General features: G+C 44.4%; 1 protein-coding gene and 2 long non-coding RNA genes across 3 annotated transcripts; all 3 read right to left on the bottom strand.

Moving 5' to 3' along the window:
* Positions 1 to 2,558: 2,558 nt before the first annotated feature.
* On the bottom strand, positions 2,559 to 9,530 carry LOC116969728 (disks large-associated protein 5-like). The gene is made up of 7 exons (XM_033016507.1): positions 9,331 to 9,530; positions 8,152 to 8,273; positions 7,287 to 7,380; positions 6,464 to 6,552; positions 4,781 to 4,941; positions 3,180 to 3,269; positions 2,559 to 2,831 (listed from the first exon to the last, which is right to left on the bottom strand). Exons 5-7 carry the CDS (start codon positions 4,895 to 4,897, stop codon positions 2,559 to 2,561), a joined length of 480 nt encoding a protein of 159 aa, XP_032872398.1. The 5' UTR covers positions 4,898 to 4,941; positions 6,464 to 6,552; positions 7,287 to 7,380; positions 8,152 to 8,273; positions 9,331 to 9,530.
* Positions 9,531 to 18,663: 9,133 nt separating this feature from the next.
* On the bottom strand, positions 18,664 to 18,933 carry LOC116969727. Its single transcript, XR_004410908.1, has 2 exons — positions 18,887 to 18,933; positions 18,664 to 18,767 (listed from the first exon to the last, which is right to left on the bottom strand). It is a non-coding gene; the product is annotated as an uncharacterized LOC116969727 (long non-coding RNA).
* An 888-nt stretch (positions 18,934 to 19,821) lies between these two features.
* On the bottom strand, positions 19,822 to 23,395 carry LOC116969726. Its single transcript, XR_004410907.1, has 3 exons — positions 23,286 to 23,395; positions 20,295 to 20,359; positions 19,822 to 19,870 (listed from the first exon to the last, which is right to left on the bottom strand). It is a non-coding gene; the product is annotated as an uncharacterized LOC116969726 (long non-coding RNA).
* Positions 23,396 to 23,574: the final 179 nt, after the last annotated feature.

The following is a 23,574-nucleotide window of genomic DNA, read 5'->3' as shown; positions in this document are numbered from 1 at the left end:
AAATAGAAGAAATCTTAGTTAGAAAACTAAGGTTCATGCACACAACCACTAAAGTGTAAGCCAAGCAAATGGAAGTTTTCCCACAAACTAATTTTCAATGTTTTCTAAAGTACACATTACCAATGTTTGCCAAAGCACTGTCTTGAAAAACCCCCCCATAATTAACCAAAGTTGGAAGCACAACCATTTCATAGAGTTTTGTTTGCCACAATACATGCATTTTTTAAAATAGAAACCACAGGGAACGATTACAACTTTAAGCATTGGGTTGATTGTGGAATTCATGACTGCGTAACTGAGTCAACGTATTTTTGTTATTGGCTAAACTTGCATGTTATCCAGATTTTTTTAACTTGGGACAAGTCCAAGTTGCCCATTCATTTCCCCCAAGTGTACAGGGATGCAACACTCCATTCGCTGCTGTGTTCCCTATAAAAAGTGGCCATGGCTCTGTCTATTTCAGTCCAACTTTGATGGACACTCGGAAAATCTACATAGAGTATACATCATGGAAACAGGCCATTTAGTCCAACGTACATGCTAACCAAGTTGTCATCCCTGGTTAGTCCCATTTGACGTACTCTAAAGCATTCCTATCATTTTTTTTCCTGTTCAAATGTTTTTTGAAAGTCGTGGTTGAATCTGCTTCCACAACTTCCTCTGAAATTGCAGATATGGACTACCCTTCGTGGAAAAGGTTGCCCCCGAGATCCCTCTTAAATCTCTCACCTCAAGCCTATGTTCTCTAGTTTTAGAATCTGCCACTCTGTGGGGGGTGGGGGGAGGGGGGGAAGAGAGAAAGCATGGCCATACCCTGGTCTGACCAGGGACCTGGAATCACCATGGCCACCTTGCTATCCTTTTACTCTCAACATATCTGTAAAATCTTAGGACTTTCAGATGGAATGCCAGATCTATGTCGTGTTGCCATCTGGCCTGTCGATGGATTGGAGTATAATTATCAACATGATGTTAACTTGATTCTAACTGCCCAAATCTGGCGAGTGCCTCCTTTTTCCAGACCAGGATCTTAATACAAACTCAGCACAGAGTAACCACGATTTTACATTTGGAAATGTATCACCTTCAGAAAAACAAAATTCATCTTAGGACCTATTGCTATTCAGAGTTGCTCACAACTCAAACACACCGTTTGTTGCCTCCATTGAATTCCAGTTTGTTGCTTTTGCTTTCTCCTGGCTTACCAAACTGAAGAGAATTGGTATTAGCAAGAACTACCGCCTATCACAATCAGCTTTCAATGGACAACCGTTATGTCTATTATGTCCTGTTGTGCTGAAGCAAAGCAAGAATTTCATTGTCCCATCAGGGACACATGACAATAAACTCTCGACTTTCTAATTGATGTCAAATGTATCCCTAAAATAATGTAAAAAGATCAAGCTACAAAATCATGAAATCTGACAACTATTCTACCATGCTGCACAGCAGACAAGATTAAGGCATGCATGTGATATTATGACTTGGAAGAATATCCAATTAGCATTACTCTAGAATAGGACAGAAGTAAACCCGCATCAACATGGTTAGCATTTATTAAAAAAAAAAAAAATAGCAAGCAGCAAACTCACCCCTCTCCATCCATGGAACTAATGAGGTTTGTCATGACACGCGATTCTGTCTTTGTCACGTTATTAAAGCTTGCACAAGTCTGCGGGCTTGAACTCTTTGTGACAAACGGCACAGGAGATGCAGGAATAGCTGAACGGACACTCAACCTGGTGGCACTGCATTGGCCTTTGGATCTTTGCCTTGGTGGACATGCTTTAGGATTCACTGGTTAAACATTAGAATTTCAAAGTTAATTGTCACCTCAAAGATCAAGTAAATTCATACTCTAAAACTTGCACCACTAAAAGCATAGCATTTAATCTCTAATTTGCAAATAATCTACATAATTGCAAGATCCTATCTTCAACATGTCAGCGTTAATTTGACCAGCACGGAATTTCCTATTCTCACAGCATTTGGAATGCCTAAAGTTACCTTTTGGCAGTCAACATCTTTAAACATCGGTTTATGCTGGCAGTTCCCAGTCACATCATTTGAGTGAGGAGGGTAGACAAGAGAATGGAGAAAGTACACCAGTCTCTGCAATCCTGTTCTGTTTGTTGCACAGATATCCAAAGTTAATAGGAGGTCAATGTATCCTTTTACACCTTGCCCATTTAAATGACTCAGATGTATCAGCTTCCACAGCCACCTCTTGCAGTATGTTTCAGATAAACACTAAAAAAAGTTTTTGAGTTTCAGTTTAAAAAAACCTTCTCTCCATGGACCGTTCAATCCCGACAATGGATACCGCTTGTACAGTGTTTGTACGTTCTCCCTGTGACCGTGTGGGTTTCTCTGGGTGCTCCGGATTCCTCCCACCCTCCAAAGACGTACAGGTTTGCAGGTTAATTGGCTTTGGCAAAATTGTCCCCAGTGTTATGAAGATAGTTTGTGTGCGGTGATCATGTGGACTTGGTGGGTCGAAGAGCCGTTTCCATGCAGTCTAAACTAAACTAAATTCCTCTCTGCATCTTCCTGTATTCTTACACAAAGCCATACCCAACGTACAAACATTTGCAGTCAGCTGCGATGAATTGTGTGGAATGAATATTACCGGTGAAGTATTTTGCAGGACTCTCCACTCTGAAGAAACCTGCGTCAAACACAATGGCATCACTTTGAGCTTCTTTGTTGCTGGAGTCAGCAATTTCCTGCTTCATTTTGGCCTTCAGAGCTGCCTTCATAGCTGCAAAGCGGCTCGTTGCTGCTGCACTTGGTTTCATTACTTCCTCTGGTTTTGACCTGACAGCCTTTTTCTAAGTGAAAAACATTTTGTTAGCAATAGCAGACAACAAAAAAATACCGAATCCATAGAGCGACAGTTATTGTTGGCAGTTGAAACTCCATCTTCAGAAACTCTTACTGTTTTGAAACTGGTGTTACCCAATAAAGTTACCACTTAAAAAAATCAAAATTAACACAACTGCAAATTATCAGGATTAACACAACTGCAACCTCCACACAGACAGCACCAGTGGTCAGGATCTAACCCAGGTCTGAGGCAGCAGCTCTACCAGCGTCACTGTGCACTAGAAAGTGCAAATATTCCACATTTTACTACCAAGTGGTTAACTGCGCTAGATTCTAAATTTCACATCCTTTACCTTGACCACTCTTTTGGGCAATGAGGGCTCCTCCCAGTTATTTTCTTGAATCTTTTTCAATCTCTGAAACTTATTGTTGACACTTTCAACCTAGGGAGAAATAACAAACAGTGATCTAAAAGCAAGATAGCAACAACATTGTGGAGCAGTAACGTAGGTGGGTATTAGGTACTGCAAGGACACCAGTTTTTTTGCAACAAATCTTCATTTATATACTTTGACTCTTTTTCCACCTCGATTAGTTTTTCTAACTGCATTTGTCAGTTTAAATGAGAAATAATGGCTAGTCCTTTTTATTAAATTATTGTATATCAGGAGATTACATAGAAAAAAGGTGCAGGAATAGGCCATTCGGCCCTTCGAGCCTGCACCATCATTCAATATGATCATGGCTGATCCAACTCAGTATCCTGTACCTGCCTTCTCTCCATACGCCCTGATCCCTTTAGCCACAAAGGCCACATCTAACTCCCTCTTAAATATAGCCAATTAACTGGTCTCAACTACCTTCTGTGGCAAAGAGTTCCAGAGATTCACCACTCTCTGTGTGAAAAATGTTTTTCTCATCTCGGTCCTAAAGGATTTCCCATTTATCCTTAAACTGTGACCCCTTGTCCTGGACTTCCCCAACATCGGGAACAATCTTCCTGCATCTAGCCTGTCCAACCCCTTAAGAATTTTGTAAGTTTCTATAAGATCCCCCCTCAATCTTCTAAATTCTAGCGAGTACAAGCCGAGTCTATCCAGTCTTTCTTCATATGAAAGTCCTGACATCCCAGGAATCAGTCTGGTGAACCTTCTCAGTACTCCCTCTATGGCAAGAATGTCTTTCCTCAGATTTGGAGACCAAAACTGTACACAATACTCCAGGTGTGGTCTCACCAATACCCTGTACAACTGCAGGGTATTCATTCAGAAAATTAACTTAAGTGTCTGCATGCAACTTGTGACAATATGAGTTACATGGTATTTTACTCTACAATAAATCCAAGTAGAACATTTCTTGTAACACCGGCTTACTGAAACCTAACAGCAAACTAAGGGCGTTCTTGCGCTGTTTGCACCTTAATCCTTTCTCTGCATACATCTAGCAATTATTCAGCATGGGAGTTTCTCGCTGGTGACGTTTTATTTGAAGAACTCTGATCAATTGCCCGGAATGTGTCGGGGTAGCAGTTGCCTGCTGGCAGGCACAGGCCCTTGGTCAGGTGGCCTAAGTCATATGCCTGCTCAATGATTTCTGTTGCAAATGCTAATGGATGAATTAATGTCAATGTCATGATGTTGTCTGCCCAATATCCCTCACCCACCCCAGCCCCTTCTACCAAGGAGTTAATCTCCTTGCCATTCATCATTTGTGGAATCATTAAACTGATAGGTGTTTATAGAAATACGTTCCAATACGAAGTTAAGTTGTCAACAACTTCAGATGAGGAATGCAGAATCAGTGGATGATGCCCGTCCCTTTAAAACAAGAAAGTGTATTCACCTGAAAGTCTCAATCAGGATGCAAAAGGAAAATCAGTCCCAATTTAATCATAATGACTAAATTTTAATCACAATGTTCTGCCTGGGTGTTTAAAAACAAAGCCTTCAGATACCTGGAAGTAGACCATGTCCCAAAACCCTTCCAGATCTGCAGAGTTGACTTCCTTTTCACTAGTCTTGAACTCGCAGTTGTCGACAAGACCTCTGAATTGTTTGAATCGTTCAGCCATAAGGAGACGTGCCTGTCCCACAGTTGTACGAAGCAGGTCCTTAACTGGGCAAAACAATGTTATGTGATTTTAAACTCAAGTTATCCAATTTTTGCCAGGACGGACAAGATTTTGAAAAATTACTGCTGATTGAAGGCAGTGACAAAAACAGATAAATTACAGCCATTACATCGAGCAAACATACGAGCCATGAATGTTAGACATTCAACCATGAGAACCTGTGGGAAAGGTGTTAACATGGGGATACGAACAGAAAAATCAGCAGGACGAGGGGAGGGATGGAGAGAGAGGGAATGCAAGGGTTACTTGAAATTAGAAAAATCAATATTCATACCACTGGGTCGCATGCTGACCAAGCAGAATGTTCATGCTTCAGAGAAAATTCACCAATTCCACAAAACTTTCAAAAACATGCAAGTTCAGATTTCAGGGTCCCCGATACTCAAACTCTAATGAATCATTCATGTTTTGGCGTGCAAGCAAGCAGAAGATAGGTTCTATTCAAGAATCTCATTGAAGTTGAGCTTGATGAAGTGCCATTAGATTCCAGAAAAACAATTGCACTGCACTTGATATTTAGAAGCAATATTAGTTCAAATGGTAGCCTAGCCCAGAAAAAAAATCTATCTACATAAGAGTGTAATTTCATGAAAATAAAAGTGAATTTCACAGGATCAGCTGCATCACTCCACACAAGAGATCCTTTTGAACATCTGCATATTTGGTCACAATGCATTGTGTCTGCACAATTATAACATTGTAAAAATGACCTAATGGGAAATGCATGTTCAGCAAATACAAGTTTAAAAATGCAAACATCATGACCAACTTCAGATCTGTATACTGCTGTGCCGTTTTCATCTGGGAAAATTTAAAGCCACCTTGCTACAAAAGAATTTCGCAAAAAGATTCAAGACAGGGGAAATTCTTTCCACATTTGTATTAATTAATAATGTTCGTCATCGAAAGGATGTAATGCTGAGGCGCCAGTTAGGCCGCATTTGGAGTATTGTGAGCAATTTTGGGCACCATATCTGAGGAAGGATGTGCTGGCTCTGGAGAGGGTCCAGAGGAGGTTTGCAAGAATGATCCCAGGAATGAGTGGGTTATCATACGATGAGCATTTGATGGCACTGGGCCTGTACTCGCTGGAGTTTAGAAGAATGACGGGGGGGGACACACCTCATTGAGACTTACCCAATAGAGAAAGGCTAGGATAGAGTGGATGTGGAGAGGATGTTTCCACTAGTGGGAGACTCTTAGGCTAGAGATAATAGCCTCAGAATGAAAGGACACCCTTTTAGGAAAGAGACGAGGAGAAATGTCTTTAGTCAGAGGGTGGTGAATCAGTGGAATTCTTTGTCACAGAAGGCTGTGGAGGCCAAGCCAATGGATATTTTTAAGGCAGAGATATAGATAGATTCTCGATTAGTATGGTTGTTAGGGGTTATGGGGAGACCACAGGAGAATGGGGTTAGGAGGGGTAGATAGATCAGTCATGATTCAATTGTGGAGTAGACTTGTTGGGGCCAAATGGCAAAATTCTGCTCCTATCGCTTATCTTACCACTATCTGGAACCACGTCAGAGTTTTCCCATCCATCCCACTGCTGACAAAGCAGAGTCAATTTCTCAGTCTCCAATGTGATGACTCCTCTGCGGGGAAGAATTACAATTGAGTTCACTTTGCAACGGTTCGAGCTACTGTAAATGGCTCAATTGTAATCACGCATTGTCTTTCTGTTGACTGGATAGCATGCAATAAAAGCTTTTCACTGTACCTGGGTACACGTGACAATAAACTAAACTGATAAACTAATGACATTTCAGTTAATGTTTCAGCTGTGATCTGGATTAATAAAGCCACCAGGAATGAAAACTTCCATCGGCTATCCCTTGTTTAAAAAAAAAGAGACACCTTTCTACTGCAGTGGTTGCTTGATTCCAAACTAAATTCCACACAGCAAATCGGTGCTTCCATCATACTTAATATTTAGTTACTAAGTTGCATTTGCAATAATTTATATACCTCTGCATAAAGTAGGGCAAATCCGTTTTAATGCACTGTTATTACAAAATAGACAAAGCAATAGTCGAAAATACAAATTCTCAAAACTACTTGCAACTCCACCATGGCTGCTACGGGTAGCCAAATTGGAAAGAAGCCTGATCATGCACACAATTTCTCACCAGCACTTTCCAAATGGCCTACAGGACTGCAGCAAAATAAAAGATCTTTACTATGACTAAATTAGGTCTGCAAGACATTTAAGATCCCGTCAACTGCTGAATATCCCTGTAAGAAGCTTGGATTATGATGGTAACATTTTTATTAAATTGTATCTGATGCAGAAAACAATCTCCTTTCAATATTATTGCTACACGCTGACCTGAAATAAGCCACATCATGTACGGGTCCACTGCCGTCAGGTTGAGAACACCCAAAAGATTATTGTGGTGTGTTTTCGACAGGCACTTCAAAAGCTGCAAAATCAGGAGGGGGGGGGGGGGGGGGGGGGGGTAAAGCTTTAAAACGCACAATCAAATAGATAACAATACTCCCAAACAATAAACTGCACCATTGTATTTCAATAATTAATACTACAGTCTGGGAAATCTTTAACTCAAGGGTTCCCACCCAGGGGATACATTTGTTGATTCTGGATATGTACATATTTTTTCTCATTGACTGTCGGTGTTTGGTTCTGGTATACCGGTTATCTGTTCATCATTAGTTGTTCATAAATAAGTGAAATAACATTGGTATGTGCTATTAAAGTTGCCTGGGGTAAATGAGATGAAAAGGGTTGGGAACCCCTGCTTTAACTGGTTATGTTGCACAAATCAGTATAGTTTAGAGATGCAATGTGAAAACAGGCCTTTTGGCCCACCGAGTCCGCACCAACCAGAACATTAACACCATCCTACACACGCCAGGGGCAATGTACATTTATACCAAGCCAATTAACCTATAAACCTGTACGTCTTTGGAATGTGGGAGAAAACCGAAGATCTCGCGGTCACGGGGAGAACGTGCAAATTTCGTACAGACAGCACCCATATTCGGGATCGAACCCGGGATTCCAGTGCTGTAAGGCGGCAACTCTACTGCTGTGCCGCCAGTTACTGCAAATAGACCATTTATGTTTTTTTGGAGCCTCATTTTAAATTGAGCATCTTACTAGGCAGTACAGTTACCCAATAATTATAGTGTGATGGAGTCAATTACTTATGCCCATCAGTAGCGATGCATACCAGGCCTAGCAGGATCTTCAGTTTGTGCCTCAGGCAGATTCGACTCAACCTCTGGTTTCAAAATATTCTTTTGCGATCTTGTTACATAACGCACTGTTGCGGGAGATTCAGCGTTGCTTCGCCTGAACAGAGAGAATATTTGTGTATATTTGTTGTGGCGGGATCGAGAACACGTATCAAAGTCTAATCAAGAACAAAACAAAACATGGAAAGCCGGCAAAGCGTGAAGCCTAGTGCAGATCAGCCAAAACATCCTTGACCTTCTCTCGTGGGATCAGATAGTACAAGGGTTACGGTAGAAAAAAGATGGAGCTCCCGAATAACATTTTGCAATAACAGGACAGGTCAGGAAGAGACCATTCCCAGCACATGACAACTCTAGCGAACGTGCAAGTTTTATTCTGAAACTTTCAATGTCCAACTTTACCATTTGCAACCCAGGCCAATACAAACAATACTACATTTTCCTTGCAGGTATTCCACAACTATCCTCTGCTCACGGATGCTCTTTTTTTAATGAAAAGATAGATCCACAACTGGAAAATCAAACGATGTTTCTTTCTTCAAGTTTCCCCTTCCCACATGACTGCTCAAACACAGCCATCCACAAATGGCTGAATATTTGGGAGTTTTGCTCCCCTTTCCCTAGTAGCATCAATGCCTCACTGGATCCGAGTTCTACTAGCAATCCCCTACACTTCATCTAAAGAATTCCCATTCAGCTGCCAGTTCACTATGAAGTTAGTTTATGGAACATTTAGGAAACATTCAAAGCAGGACCAGATTCTTAACGTCAAACATCCTCAGCTCCAAAGTACAGGAAGAACAGCACAACCACCTCAGTGTAGCCTAGAGTATGGCTCGTTTGGTGGTTCAATTACTCTGACTAAAGCAAAACTTGGACAGGCAAATATAACAGCCAGACATCTGCTTAAAACTGACAAACAACATTGCCTAATAGGAATAAATGAGAATGTGCAAGAATAGGCCAGGACAGGATTAAAGACGAACTGACAAAAAAAAATCACGTCTTGGATAGACTGCAATGACTTGGTTTGCCAACTATACTTCATTACAATGAAAAATTCTGGTAGGAAGCTTCTGATTGCACCAGACAGCAAAGTGAAAAAAATGTTAATATACACTCGTTAGAGACGAGTACTTCTACAAAATACTTACAACTGGGGTTTGGCAGGACTCCAGGTATGAGAGGTAAAGAAGCTCGACACACTTCGTGGGCTGAGGGCAGTAAATTTGAATTGGTCAAGCCCCTCCATAGGGGCAAAGACGTAGTTGTCAGGGGCAAAGGAGACTTTCTTCTCCATATCTCCAAGGTCCATAGGAGCACCCAGCGGTTGTTGGCTCACACTGCCACTCGCAGTTGGTGTTGATTCACTTTTTTCTCTCACATCGGTTGTTTCGACAATAATCGACCAGGCACCAGGGTTGCTTTAAACGTACGTTTATTGAGCAGGAGTCTTCACACAGGTTACAACCTAGCAAAGAGTCTAGCTGACTGCCCTTAATTGCAATGCTTTATATACATTAATGCCACCGTTTAGCCCCCCTTCCACATTACCCAAACAATCGACAGACCTGTACACAATGGGAGAGGTACAATGGTCATGATAACAGGCACATACATGAATGGGAGATGTACAATGGTCCTGATAACAGGCACATACACAATGGGAGATGTTAATTATTGGAACAATCCTAGAGCTAAGACAGGGACATTTCTCAGACATTCGGGAGCCAGTGGGTTGCATATTCTTCAGCCTTCTGAAACTCAGCCACCTCAATCAGACGAGTGCGGGGAAGATCAAAGTTGCGAATATGCAGCATCAGCAGGATAATGTGTATTTCTCAGGATCACAACTTCCTGAGGCCTGCAGCCACATAGTCAGCAACTTTGGTGAGCAGACATTTTAAGTTTCAACCGAGTTCACCTGACCTCCATTTTCCCTTCACATAACCATTTTACAGTGCTGATTCAAGATTTATATTCACATTCCCCCCTTTTGCCATTTTTATGGCAACACTCATAGTCCATTTAAAAGTCCCATTCACCGAATCTCGTAACCTTCTAGTTCCCTGGCCAAGGCTTCTTGGACCGTCCGACCCTTGTCCCCCAATTCTCCTTCCTCACTCACTTCATCGTTGTCGCTGTCATTGGGGAATGGTAACAGTTTCTCCTGCTCATGCTGTAAGATCATTATTCGTACAGAATTTTTAGTTTCCTCGGGGGTGGTCCCCAAGCCCAATAAGGCCACCATTAATCGGGCTATGATACATTTCACAATGGCAATCCCCACAAATAAGCAAGTAACTACTATAGCAGCATAGATGGCCATGCTGATGATCCAGTTGTATAATCCCCCAAATTCCCACTTCCCCCATCCCTGGTTTTCATTCATTCCATCCAAAAAGGTGGTAATCTCTTTCTGGTGATGTGTGATGTTGCTAGTCCTGTCTTGAACCCCCATCATACATTTCCCTTTTATGACGGTACAGGTCCCCCCTTCTCTAGCCAATAAGTAATCGAGCGCATATCTATTTTGTAGGGAAAACATCCTCATTTCGGCCATCTGGGTTTTTACTGCCTCCAAGGCTCCAGTTGTTGCATTGCCTAGAATTGTCAGGCCGCAAACAAGGTAATTTCGGTTCTTGGCTGCTTCACCTCCACCCACTCCTCCCATGGTTAGCATGCTTAATAATCCCCATCCGATGGCATGTCCGTGGGTAGCTCCCCTGACTCCTGGATTTCTCCATTGCGCGCAAAACTCGGCTGACACTGTCCTTCGATGAACCCGAGCCATGGGTCTAGTCCATTGCTCGGGACAAGGTACCGTGGTTGGCACCAATGCTCCAACTGCCACATTCTTGGGGAAAGGGGGTTTTAGGACATTGGTTCCTTTCCCATTAAAGAAGAAGTAATATCCTTCCTCCGTATATAATGATCCATTACAGCCCCTTCGGGTATTAATGACTTCTCCCCCTCCAGACCAGTCCCTCCATGCTTCACCGATCCCATTGCTATAACTGGGGATTGGTAGGTGATGGGATCCTACTGTCAGATGGGTCCCGTTAGCCCATCCACACAACAACTGAAATCCAGCATTTACAGGGATACAGTCCTTAGACACATTACATTGAACTCCATTATAGGTAAGGTTACACGTGGAGCCGTGAACTGGCCCTTGCAGAGCGCAAGTGAGGCTATTTTTAATATATATGACTACACACCCGTGTCCTTGGTTACTAAAACAATTTTCATATTGCCTGTTGTCATTATTGGTGGTGAAGTTACATGGCCTAGCTGGTGCTCTTGACGCCATCCTAGATCCATTATAGCAATTGTCGTAGGAGTGATTATTGTTCTTAGGTAGCGGTAAGCAGTTGGCCGGTGGAGCAAGAAGCATATCATAGTCGATGCTGACGGGCTTGACAGGGACCATTTCTTTTCCCTGGCACTTCACCAATCGTTCGGTTCTGCCCCATGCAGGGGATGGGGTAAACAGGGAGGTAACTGATGTCATTTGTGGATAACAAACCACCTGCCCCTTCCCGAATAGCTCGTTGTGTGCCTGAATGAATAAATTGGAGTCTTCTCGTTCCCCTCTCTTTCCTCGTTCGTTCCATCCATGTTCAGGCTTTGTCCATTTCCAGCCAACACTGATTAACCCTGCAGTGGTCACCACTAATATGAATGCCACAAAGACCCTCATCTCAGCGATTTATTTCGTATCTGTGAAGACAAGGGAGGGAAAAAGAAAAGAACGTGCAATTTCATGGCAAAATTAATTCGTGCCCTGCTTCCCGTGGACTGGATCCCCCTCCCTGACCTTGACCTCCCCCCTTTGCTTGGTGTCACCAATCACTTTGCAATGGTGCAAATGCACCCATGCCGCTCGTCCTTCTACCTTTACTGCGGTGGGGGTGGTGAGGAGAACCTGGAAGGGGCCCAACCATCGAGGAGAAAGGGTGTCTTTACGAACCCAATTCTTAATCAACACATAAGAGCCCGGGGTGATCCGTCCATTAACGGGAAAATCTATGTCGCCCACATAAGCGGCCTTGACCTCCCCATGAATCTCACGCAGGGCCCTTGTAAGGGCAAGGACGTAAGAGACCATCTCCTCCGTCATGTGATGCAATGTCATTGTGGCCGGGATAATGTCTGTCCAGGGGGTGCGCAGAGGTCGGCCATAGATGATCTCTGCAGGAGACAACCTTGTCTTCCCTGCTGGAAGGACTCTGATCTGGAACAAAGCAACAGGCAACATTTTAACCCATGTGGAGCCTGATTGGTCCACCAGCTTGGCAAGCTTGGTCTTCAGGGTCTGGTTCAAGCGTTCCACCATTCCTGCAGCCTGTGGGCGATAAGCACAATGCAGCCGCTGAGTTACTCCCAGCTGTCGGCACAATTCTTTATTGACAGCGGCAATAAAGTGAGGGCCGTTATCCGAACTGATGGCGTTTGGAACCCCGAATCGAGGAACAAACTGCCGTAATAAAATAGACACCACCGTAGAAGCAGTACAATCAGTGGTGGGAAAGGCTTCAATCCATCTAGAAAACACATCAACAATAACAAGTACATGTTTATAACACTGACACTTAGGCAAATCAATAAAATCCATCTGTAAGGTTTCAAACGGAGCAGTAGGTAATGGAGTACGACCTGTCTGGCAGACAACTCCTTTACCTGGGTTGTGTGTCGCACAGGTGAGGCACCGTGCGCTAGTTTGTGCTGCCAAAACCTTAAGTCAAGGATGCCACCATGCCTGTAAGAGAGCGTCTACTAGCAGGGTGGCCCCACAGTGAGTGGCTAGATGTAGGCAATCAATGACCCAGGTCGCTAACTGGTCTGTCATACAGGTCTGTCCGGCCGGCGTGAGCCACAGTCCAGAGTCAGCCTTCCGACAGCCCAGCTGCTCCCATTCCATTATAACATTAGCAGAGGCGTCCCCCTGTAAGAGCAATACATCATTTATGGTTGGCATAGGTTTCTCAGATTCAGACGAGCCCATATAAAGGCTTTTCACCTGCCTCATCATACTACCCACCACTTTAAATCTATCGCGTGAAGCACACTTAGCCGCTTCATCAGCCAACCTGTTACCGATTTGGACCGGGGAATCTCCTGTCGTGTGAGCCGCACATTTAATTACGGCTACCGCAGAGGGCAGGAGGATAGCATTTAACAGGTCAGAGACCAGGATCTGATTGGCAATCTTATGGCCCGTTGAGGTGAGGAATCCCCTGTTTTTCCATAACTGTCCGAAATCGTGAACGACTCCAAATGCGTATCGGGAGTCGGTGTAAATATTGACGGAGTGCCCCTCTGCAAGGACACAGGCTCGGGTGAGGGCAAACAACTCGGCCTGCTGAGCTGAAAACGGTGGGTCAAAACTGCCACAATCTAGCAAGGTTCCATCTTGCTTAACTACCGCAAAGCCTGATAGACGGCGTCCCTGCTCGTTGATGGACGAACTTCCATCGGTATAAAGGATCAAATCTGGAGAGGCTAGAGGTTGATCGTTAAGGTCAGGGCGCAGACTGGTATCTGTGAGAATAGCCTCCAAGCAGTTATGGTCGCATGGAGCGAGGGGGTCAGGAGGGGAACAGAGAAACGCAGCGGGGTTGATAGTAGTGCAGTGCCGGAACTGTAGCTTGGGATTGTTCAACAGGTAGATCTCATATTTATTTTGTCTGGCTGAGGTCAAATGCTGGGTCTGGAGTTGTCCCAGCAGGGCGGTCACAGAGTGGGAGGAATATACGGTAATGTCCTGCTGGAGAGTGAGGATTGGCGGCCGACTGAAGACTATTGTACACTGCTGTCAGAATCTGTGTACAATGGGGATACCCCAGTGCCACAGGGTCTAACTTGGATGAACAATACGCCACTGGTCGGTGCTTATCCCCATGCCGCTGTGTCAAAACCGCAGTGGCACATTCGCCCAGGACGGTACAATAGAGCTGAAAAGGTCTATCATACAGGGGTCGCCCCAGCGCAGGAGCCTTCTGCAGGGCCTCTCGTAGATTATTGAACGCTGTCAAGGCTTCACCTGACAACACAAAGGTACTTTCCTCGCTGGTGTAAGGGGTCAGGTGCTTTATGTCCAGGGCCACATTCGGAATCCACTGCCGGCAGTAGTTGATCATTCCTAGCCACTGTCGCATTCCCCTGGCTGACGTGGGAGGTGCTGTTCTATAAATAGGGTCTATGCGGATCTCGTCCAACCGCCGGCCATCTGCAGAGATTATGACTCCGAGGAATTTCACCTCCTTTTGACCGACATTTACTTTGGAGGGGGACACAACGTACCCCAATGTCTTTACAAAGTTTAACAACAAAATTATAGCTTCCCTATTCTGCTCCTCCGTTTCACTGGCCACTAAAAGGTCATCGACATACTGGATCAATGCAGACCCCTCAGGTAACTGCAGGTTTTGTAATTGCTGTTGCAGACAACGAGAAAATAGGGTCGGTGAGTTTACAAAGCCCTGTGGCAATCTGGTCCATGTATACTGTTGTCCATTATAGGTGAATGCGAACAGGTACTGACAGTCTGGATGTAAAGGAATCGAGAAAAAGGCATGTTGGAGATCCACCGATCCAAAGACGGTTGCTTTAGCCGGGATGGTAGCAAGAATATGTGCTGGGTTAGGAACAAGAGCATGTAATGGTTGTACTATGGCATTAATGGCCCGCAGGTCCTGGACTAGACGATACTGATTCGGCTTTCCTGGTTTTGGGACTGCGAGAATCGGTGTGTTGCAGCAGGACTGGCATGTGATCAAAATACCCTGCTCCAATAGTCCTTTGAGTAACCTGTCGATATAGGGTACGGCCTGGACTTTCAAGGGATATTGTCGTATAGATGGCATGGCTGCACCAGGTTTGACCTGCACCAGGACTGGCTCAACATTTGTAAGTCCTACTTGAGTCTGATCATTCGCCCATACTTCTGGATCAGTAAATTCCACAATATCTCGGCCCTTATGGTGTCTCAAGGTACCCTCCTGAGTAGGTCGGGTGGGTAAATAGGTAATGGACAGATCGGAGGTAACTTGCTGGGGGCCTTGGATATTTTCATCTGATCCCTTCAAGGCCTGAAAAACCATTGGTCCGAGATCTTTGGCGGTATATGGAAGGTATACTTTTAGCGTAAGACGAGGTGCGATGCCAGGACTTTGCCTCCAGTTGGACATAGATATTGACACGGCCAACGCTTCTCCTTCCCGACCGGTTACGGTAGCCAACTCGGTGATGGTCCACTGACTGCCCTCATGGGGCCCAAAGAATTGCTCCAGTTTCGAGTTGGATCCACTCGCATCATAGGCAAGTGTGACATGGTGTTCTTGGTCCTCCAAGTCCAGGCTCCACCACTGGGGGGTTCGATGCTGATAGCACTGTCGATGTTGAGCGTGTTCAATCTCTATGGAATGCGGCTGACATACAAGCAGAAGCTGTAGTCGACAAAGTAGGTCTCGTCCCATAACATTAATGTCCAAATTGTTAGTCACCACGAATTGGTGCATAATGCGGATTCCTTCATACTGGACAGATACTGGTACAGTTAGGCGATAAGGGTGGGGGATTCCATCAAAGCCTTGTAACATTTCATGCTGTCCAGTAGTCTGGAGGGCTAAGGAACATTGCACTGATGAAACAGTTGCTCCGGTATCAACAAGGAAGGAGTGTGATTCATTATTAACTATCATCTTCAGGTGTGGCTCCGGGATACTGTCATTCCTCCTTGTTGGGGATATCGACAGCATCTTTGGTGGTCAATTTTCAAAGAGGTTTTGGTGTATTCCTTGGAAGGAGGGAGTTGGACCTGGGTCCCCTCCTCGGGGTCCTTGTTGACCTTGCTGTCCAGGTTGTCCGTATTGTCCCTGGCCACTTCCTCGTCTTCCTCCTTGCTGGTTATCACTTGGACATTCTCGGCGCATGTGACCGGTGCCTCCACATTCATAACAAATCAAGGGTTTTCTTGGTCCCCATCCTATTCCTCCATATGGCCGCTGGTTGTTACCTCCACGGGGTGCATATGGTGGCCTGTACGGGGAGGCATTAGGTCCGTTCGGATGTCCCCAAGGGAAAGGGTACGTGTTGTGCTGGCTATCCATCCATACCGGAAAGCAGGGCTGGTGCTCCTTCTGGTATCCTCGAGTCTCTGCGTGCGGAGGTCCCTTGTGTTCTGGCGGCTGCTCTCGGGTGATAACATATTCCGTCTTTACCTTTGCTGGTGGATCCCTAGCTTCTCCTCTCTTCCATAATGCACATACGGCGCGGCACATATCAGGGGTGGTCATGCCGGTCCAATTTAAATTATTTGTCTTAACGCTGGTACCGACATCATCGGGCAAGCAGAGCATTAGTGTAGCACAGAACTGGGGAGATTGCTGACCGGTGTTAAAGTTCTGGTCCCCAGCATGCGAGCCATACACATCCTTAAATCTTTCCAAAAAGTCCTCGGGGTCCTCATTTCGCTTGGGTTTCTGATCCAGTACCTTGGGCAAGTCAATAGGTTTTCTCAGGGTCGCTTCGAGAGCCGCCAGGAGTAGGGTCTTCCGGTGGTCATCTCCGGCAACTCCCGGGTGCACGGCTTCCATAGCAGCGTGGTCATTGTGCCCCAGCTGGGTGAGGAACTTGCCCCACTGCGTTCGATTCAGGGATTGTCTGACCAGACTCCAGGCATCTAAAGAGACGGCTTGGTAGGCGTCCAGCATGTTGCCGATGAACTCCACAAATCGTCCTGGGCACTTGACTTTATCTGGTGCCCCATTCAGGATTATCAACATATCGTTTGGTTTCCACGGAGCATACACCTGGATGGTCGCAGGGGGCCCTCCTGCTACAACGGCCACCCCGGCGGCTGCAGGATTCGGGACTGTTCTCATTGGCATTTGCCGTGCGCGTGGGGAGTGCTTCTTCTTCCTAGCCCTTCTAGCCTCTTCCTCCCTTCTCTCGTCTCTGTCTTCAGATGCCGTGTCCCCTTCACTCTCCCATTCATTATTATCGTCGGAGGTCGAAAAGGTGGAGCTGGAGGGGGATTGTGTTCGCCGCTGTGCCATATTCTTTTTGGGTTTGTTCCGGGGGTTCAGTTTAGTTCTGCTTCCCACGGAGTCAGTGGATTGCGGGGCACCAGGTGAGTATGGAGGGGGTCGGCCTGCGGGGGGGGCACTGGGGGCAACTGTCTTCCCGGTGGTCTCCCTTGTATGGGACCGTCTTCTGGGGTTCGGCGAGGGTACGGGAGATTTGGAAACTGGTATCGGTGAAGGGTGAGTTTTAATCTTGGATCTGGTAGCGGGATATGGAGGAGCGGACACAGGACTGGCAACGGGGGCAGGCTGGTTCAACGGGGGTGCTCCACGGACTCCCCAAGGATAATCCTCTACCTCCTCCTCGTCGTCACCTCCCAAATCCATGCCAGCCACCGACTTACGTAAGTCTTTATCTACCTTGGCCTTATTTTGTCTCTCTCTCTGCTGACGATCCTTACTTTCCTTTGCATGCCTGCATTCTTGTTTTAATACTGTCACTGACTTCTCCTGACCCCCCTCGGTCAGGGGTATTCCTAGTTTCAAGGCATTATTCTGCCAACTGGCCGTTAAAGACCGTGCCTTTTCTTTGTTACAATGATCGATCCACAACTGAATGGCCTTTTTATATATATTTTTTCTATCCGTTTTCCATATCACACTTTGAGCCCTTGACAACACACCCATATCATTGGAACCCCCTTCAGGCCATTCATCCTTCCCCAGTTTATGAATGAGTCCTCCCGACATACGCCTAAAGGTCTCCTCCATTTCTGGATGCAAGAAACATAGCTGATGTAATGGCCGGTCTGGGTGACCACTGGTGTCCATACCATTACCCATTTTTAAACTTATAATATCACACACAATATTTCAGGGTTAACCGCGAGTCCTTGGTTCTGCCGTATCTCACTCGGTCACTTCAATTCCTGACCTTCGCGTGGAGGATTTCCTCTCTTAACAACCAGTCTAAGGCGGACTTTCTGTGAGATACGGAGGTACCTTGGTCTCGGTTAACACTCAATACTTTTTAATCCGACGATTCAATATACACTTATGCTATTACACACCAATAGTTCAGGGTTAACCGTGAGTCCTTGGTTCCGCCGTATCTCACTCGGCCACTTTAAAGCGGACTTTCTGTGAGGTACGGGGTACCTTGGTCTCGGCTAACACTCAATACTTGTTAACTCTTTCAGGGTCAACCTAGAGTCCTTGGTTCCGCCGTATCTCACTTGGTCACTTCAATTCCTGACCTTCGCGTGGAGGATTTCCTCTCTTAACAACCAGTCTAAGGCGGACTTTCAGTGAGATACGGAGGTACCTTGGTCTCGGTTAACGTCTCAATACCAGTTAACTTCCTATACACAGTGCACTCCTCTTATATACCGTCCACGGTCCCCCTCTACGGGGTTTTTTTATCCGCTCGATCAGACTAGGATAATCCTCGAGACGGTCACACAAATATCACAACAAAATTTCAGGGTTAACCTAGAGTCCTTGGTTCCACCGTATCTCACTCGGCCACTTTAAAGCGGACTTTCTGTGAGATATGGGAGTACCTTGGTCTCGGTTAACACTCAATACTTGTTAACTCTTTCAGGGTTAACCTAGAGTCCTTGGTTCCACCGTATCTCACTCAGTCACTTTGAAGTGGACTTTCGGTGAGATATGGGGGTACCTTGGTCTCAGTTAACGTCTCAATACTAGTTAACTTCCTATACACAGTGCACTCCTATTATATACCGTCCACGGTCCCCCTCTACGGGGTGTTTTATCCGCTCGATCAGACTAGGATAATCCTCGAGACGGCCCTATCCCAGTGCCCACAACCGGAACGTTCGGATGTCGTCCCACCAACTGATGCAAGTCAGCGAATTACCCTGCTACGCCGGGATACGAGGAAGGACCAAGAGGAGATTTAACTAAATCTACTCACTTGGCTGCGCACCCTTCACATCGATCCCGTCGCCCAGTGGATTCACTCGCCGGCTCGATCAGTCGCTGGTTGACATCCCACCGCTGCCACCAAATGTTGATTCACTTTTTTCTCTCACATCGGTTGTTTCGACAATAATCGACCAGGCACCAGGGTTGCTTTAAACGTACGTTTATTGAGCAGGAGTCTTCACACAGGTTACAACCTAGCAAAGAGTCTAGCTGACTGCCCTTAATTGCAATGCTTTATATACATTAATGCCACCGTTTAGCCCCCCTTCCACATTACCCAAACAATCGACAGACTTGTACACAATGGGGATGTACAATGGTCCTGATAACAGGCACATACACAATGGGAGATGTTAATTATTGGAACAATCCTGGAGCTAAGACAGGGACATTTCTCAGACATTCGGGAGCCAGTGGGTTGCATATTCTTCAGCCTTCTGAAACTCAGCCACCTCAATCAGACGAGTGCGGGGAAGATCAAAGTTGCGAATATGCAGCATCAGCAGGATAATGTGTATTTCTCAGGATCACAACTTCCTGAGGCCTGCAGCCACATAGTCAGCAACTTTGGTGAGCAGACATTTTAAGTTTCAACCCAGTTCACCTGACCTCCATTTTCCCTTCACATAACCATTTTACAGTGCTGATTCAAGATTTATATTCACATTGGCAAGCTCCCCGATTCTGGCAACAGAGCCTCGTGTTCAGGGATAGTCTGCATGCAAAATAGATTCAAGATAATTTATTGTCATAGAATTGCTTTAATAGATTAAAATGCTAATTCAACTATATATCAAACACTAAAATATTGCATCCAATATTCATCACCCCAAAACAGTGGTGCTCCTGTGATTAAGTTACTGAACTAGCAGTTCAGACACTAGTTAAAACCTCACTATGGCAATTGAGGATTTTTAAATTCAGTTTCTAAAACAGAAGATGCAAGTAAAAATAATCTGTAAATTGAGCCACAGCCATATTCGATGAGATTTGGCAAGGAATGCAAGAATTACCACAGGACAGCATCAACAAATTCATTTTACATTATGATACCAGTTAGAAAATATCTAGAAAAGATATTGCTTCAGTAAGTTTGGAAATGAAGATACATTAACAAGAAATATAATCATGGTGCTCACCGATTTGCTGTTCGAATTTTCCACTATCTCGCCTTGTTTTTTTTTAGTCGACTGAGGCTTGACAGCTGAAAAATGTGAAACAATTAGTGTTTTGATCATCTCTTAATTACATTCAAACATGACCGTTGCCATTTTAGTTAATTCGCAACTGCTTATGTGTACAAAACTAGAGATGGAATACACAAAAATGCTGGAGAAACTCAGCGGGTGCAGCAGCATCTATGGAGCGAAGGAAATAAGTAACGTTTCTGGCCGAAACCCTTCTTCAGAGATGGAATACAGTGGCTTAACGAATCTCAGGAACTCCCTTTTCCCTAACCCTCTGGCAATAATTTCTCATATGTCCTTGTGACCGCTGATATTGAGAAAAATACTCTTGACTGTGGCAAGAGCACCCAAGTTAAAGTTTCAGGTTGGTTTGTCGGTTTCCAGCAGCTAGTGTTAATTGACAACAATGCAAAGGAACAAGCATTTTGTGCCCTCCTCACACACGATCAACTGTTCAAAATTAAATAGCAACCTGCCATTAAAATTAATAAAGCCGATCACACTGAGAACTGATGGCTCAGCCCGCCTCCTTGTCAGAAACAGTGCAACATTTGTCATTTTGACGTCTAGAAGTCTGGCAAGATAATTTGAATTTCAATGACTGAACCCTCACTGTAAATTCACAGATCACTTGAAAGATAGTTTGACTAACAAAGCCCAGAGGTTATTACCTGCCATGTAGAGGACACACCTATCTTAAAAAGAACACTAGGTGTCCTTAACATTTTTGACCGCAGAGTAGTGCATGGTAGAATAATAAGTCTTGAGTAGGGAAAATTATACCAAGGCAAGAAAAGAACTCTTGGATAACGTTAATGTATTTGCACACGTTTAATCCAACAAACCGCTTTGATTTCCATTTTAATTATTCACACAAATGCTTCAGTTGCCAGTAGCATATTAAATATTCTGACTATTCTCCACATCAAAGTTCAACTAGGAATTTTTTTAAACCAGTGCGAAGAGACTATATATTAATTATGAATGGAATGACAGGTTGCAGTTTATATAAAATGTAAATATAAAGGCATGCTAATTATTGACACACCTGGTGAGCTAGTCCCAATTCAGAATAGGAAAGACCAAAGACGGAGACAACCAGATTTTTATTTTGTCTACCTTTATCTTAATTCTCAGAATGTTTCTCAAGATCTCTCCAATTTTGCTTTGCAGATCAAAGCAATTAGTCCCAACCTGTTTAATAGACTATTCCAAGCACTAACACACTTGCCCATCCTCCTTCAACCTACATCAATTTGAGAACAGGAAGAAATAGCTTAGGTTGCTATTTTACTCCCACTCTCCCAGCCAGCTTGACTGAAATATTTTTTGCTATGGGTGCACAAATGCACAATGTTTGATGCAGCAATGGTGTATCGGAACAATACACAGTTACTGCAAGATTAGCCCTTTTGATCTAGGATACATACCACAATATTCCTTTTGGCATTTTGGAGAGCTGCCAGACAAAATTATATCCCAAAGTGCCTGTCATGCACGTCGCCACGATCACTGATATGTCAATGAAATCTGTCAAATAAATCTGACAGCAGTTTTGACAATGAATCCCTAATGGTTTAAATCCATCCTTACTTGAATCCAATTTAAAGACCCATCTTTAAACTTTGCTTTGAGGTAGGTTTTGTCACAGTTTGGCCTTAGACAATAATATCTCTTTCAAATTCAATGGTCTTGGTGGGTAGCACCACAAATTAGATTTGCATGATCAAAGAAGAGTGAAACATTTCCTAGGAGGCAACAGCACAGATATTGAGCATAACTATTGGAACTGGACTTATTCAGTTACAAGTATTGGACGTACAACGTAGACAGAAAGACTGGAGACGGGAAGCAAATCACTCACTACTGAACGCATAGCTTTTGCCTTGCTCTACAGCAATGTAATTGTGCGGTCTGCAATTATTTCTAGCAATGGCAAATGCAAGGACCCTTAACAACATTAAAGTACAGAGGGATCTTGGGGTCCACGTCATTGCTCTGAACATGGCACACAAGCAGATAGTGGAATGAAGGGGTATGGCATGCTTGCTTCATTGGTCAGGCTGGATTAGTGGATTATAGCTATAAGGTTGGACAAATTTGGATTGTTTTCTCCCGAGTGTCAGAGGCTGAGGGGAAACCCAATTGATGTATACAAAATTGTGGGAAACATAGATAGGGTAGACAGAACCTTTTGCACAGGATGAAAATTCAACGGGCATAGCTTTAACCACATTTGTTGCAATAAAATTCCACCTGGCAGGGCAGTGGAATGTCGAAGAACAGAGGGGCGTTGGTGTTCCAGTCCATACTTCCCCGACAGTGGCAACACAAATGGAGACGGGGTTATAGGTAGCATATGGCATTCTTGCCTTCACAGGCTGGGCAGAATAGAAAAGTTGGACAACTTTACAAAACACAGGTTAGGCCACACTTGCACTGTTTGCAGCTTTGTATAGAAGGATGCAGGCCAAACGCAAGAAATGGGACTATTGAAAGTGGGCAAAGGAAACTGGGTAAACACAGTGGACCAAAGGGCCCATATGAGTGCGGTACGATGGCGACTCGACTTCTGCTTCTTGACAAGTAGCAGAGGACGAAAATCAGTTTGAAACCCTGCATTTACAATCGGCCATCCAATTTAATGCACTTAAACCTAATTAATGCATGCTTTGAATTTGTGGACGAGCAAAAGGTAAGAGCTTTTTGGCACGGTAATCAATAATTGCATATCAATTTGAAAAGTCAGAACATTTGATATTGATGGACCGTTTCACTGTGAAAATCAATGTAAATGTTACTTAGTGTGCAATTGCCAGTCCAAAGAGAATATTTGAAATACTTTAAACTTATCTCGACGCCCTAGCAACCTCACTCATTTAAAGAATGTAAGATAAGACAGTTTCTCCCGCAACAGCCCCAACAATAAAAATAAACCCTTACCTTCTTTCTTCCTTGCAGCTGGCACTTTTGTCCCTGTCTTTTGAATTGCTCCTTGTTGTTGACTTCTGGTTCCCACGGCCACTGTACAATTCTCCTTGTTGCTGGCCATAATTGGATTTGACATGGCCTACCTGTGTGAAACAGCGAAGAATCAAATTAGTGGCATTCAGCCCCTCAGCCCCTTCTTCCATTCAACAAGATCACGGCTAATCTAGCAAGATCCATCTACTGTACTCTTCTCATAATCCTTTACTCTCTTAAAGAGAACCCCAACAATAGCTGGTTTGAA

This window comes from Amblyraja radiata, unplaced genomic scaffold (assembly GCF_010909765.2).
Source record: "Amblyraja radiata isolate CabotCenter1 unplaced genomic scaffold, sAmbRad1.1.pri scaffold_1071_ctg1, whole genome shotgun sequence".
NCBI classification, from domain to species: Eukaryota; Metazoa; Chordata; class Chondrichthyes; order Rajiformes; family Rajidae; genus Amblyraja; species Amblyraja radiata.
This window is presented reverse-complemented; position numbering and strand designations above follow the sequence as displayed.

What these genes read in the sequence shown, in the direction of transcription:
- LOC116969728 (XM_033016507.1), bottom strand. Translation starts at nt 4,897, where the DNA reads ATGGCTGAACGATTCAAACAATTCAGAGGTCTTGTCGACAACTGCGAG. An exon ending in GGGACATGGTCTACTTCCAG is followed by an intron (nt 3,270 to 4,780) that starts GTATCTGAAGGC and finishes ATTTCTCCCTAG; the next exon opens with GTTGAAAGTGTCAACAATAA. An exon ending in TGCCCAAAAGAGTGGTCAAG is followed by an intron (nt 2,832 to 3,179) that starts GTAAAGGATGTG and finishes TTTTTCACTTAG; the next exon opens with AAAAAGGCTGTCAGGTCAAA.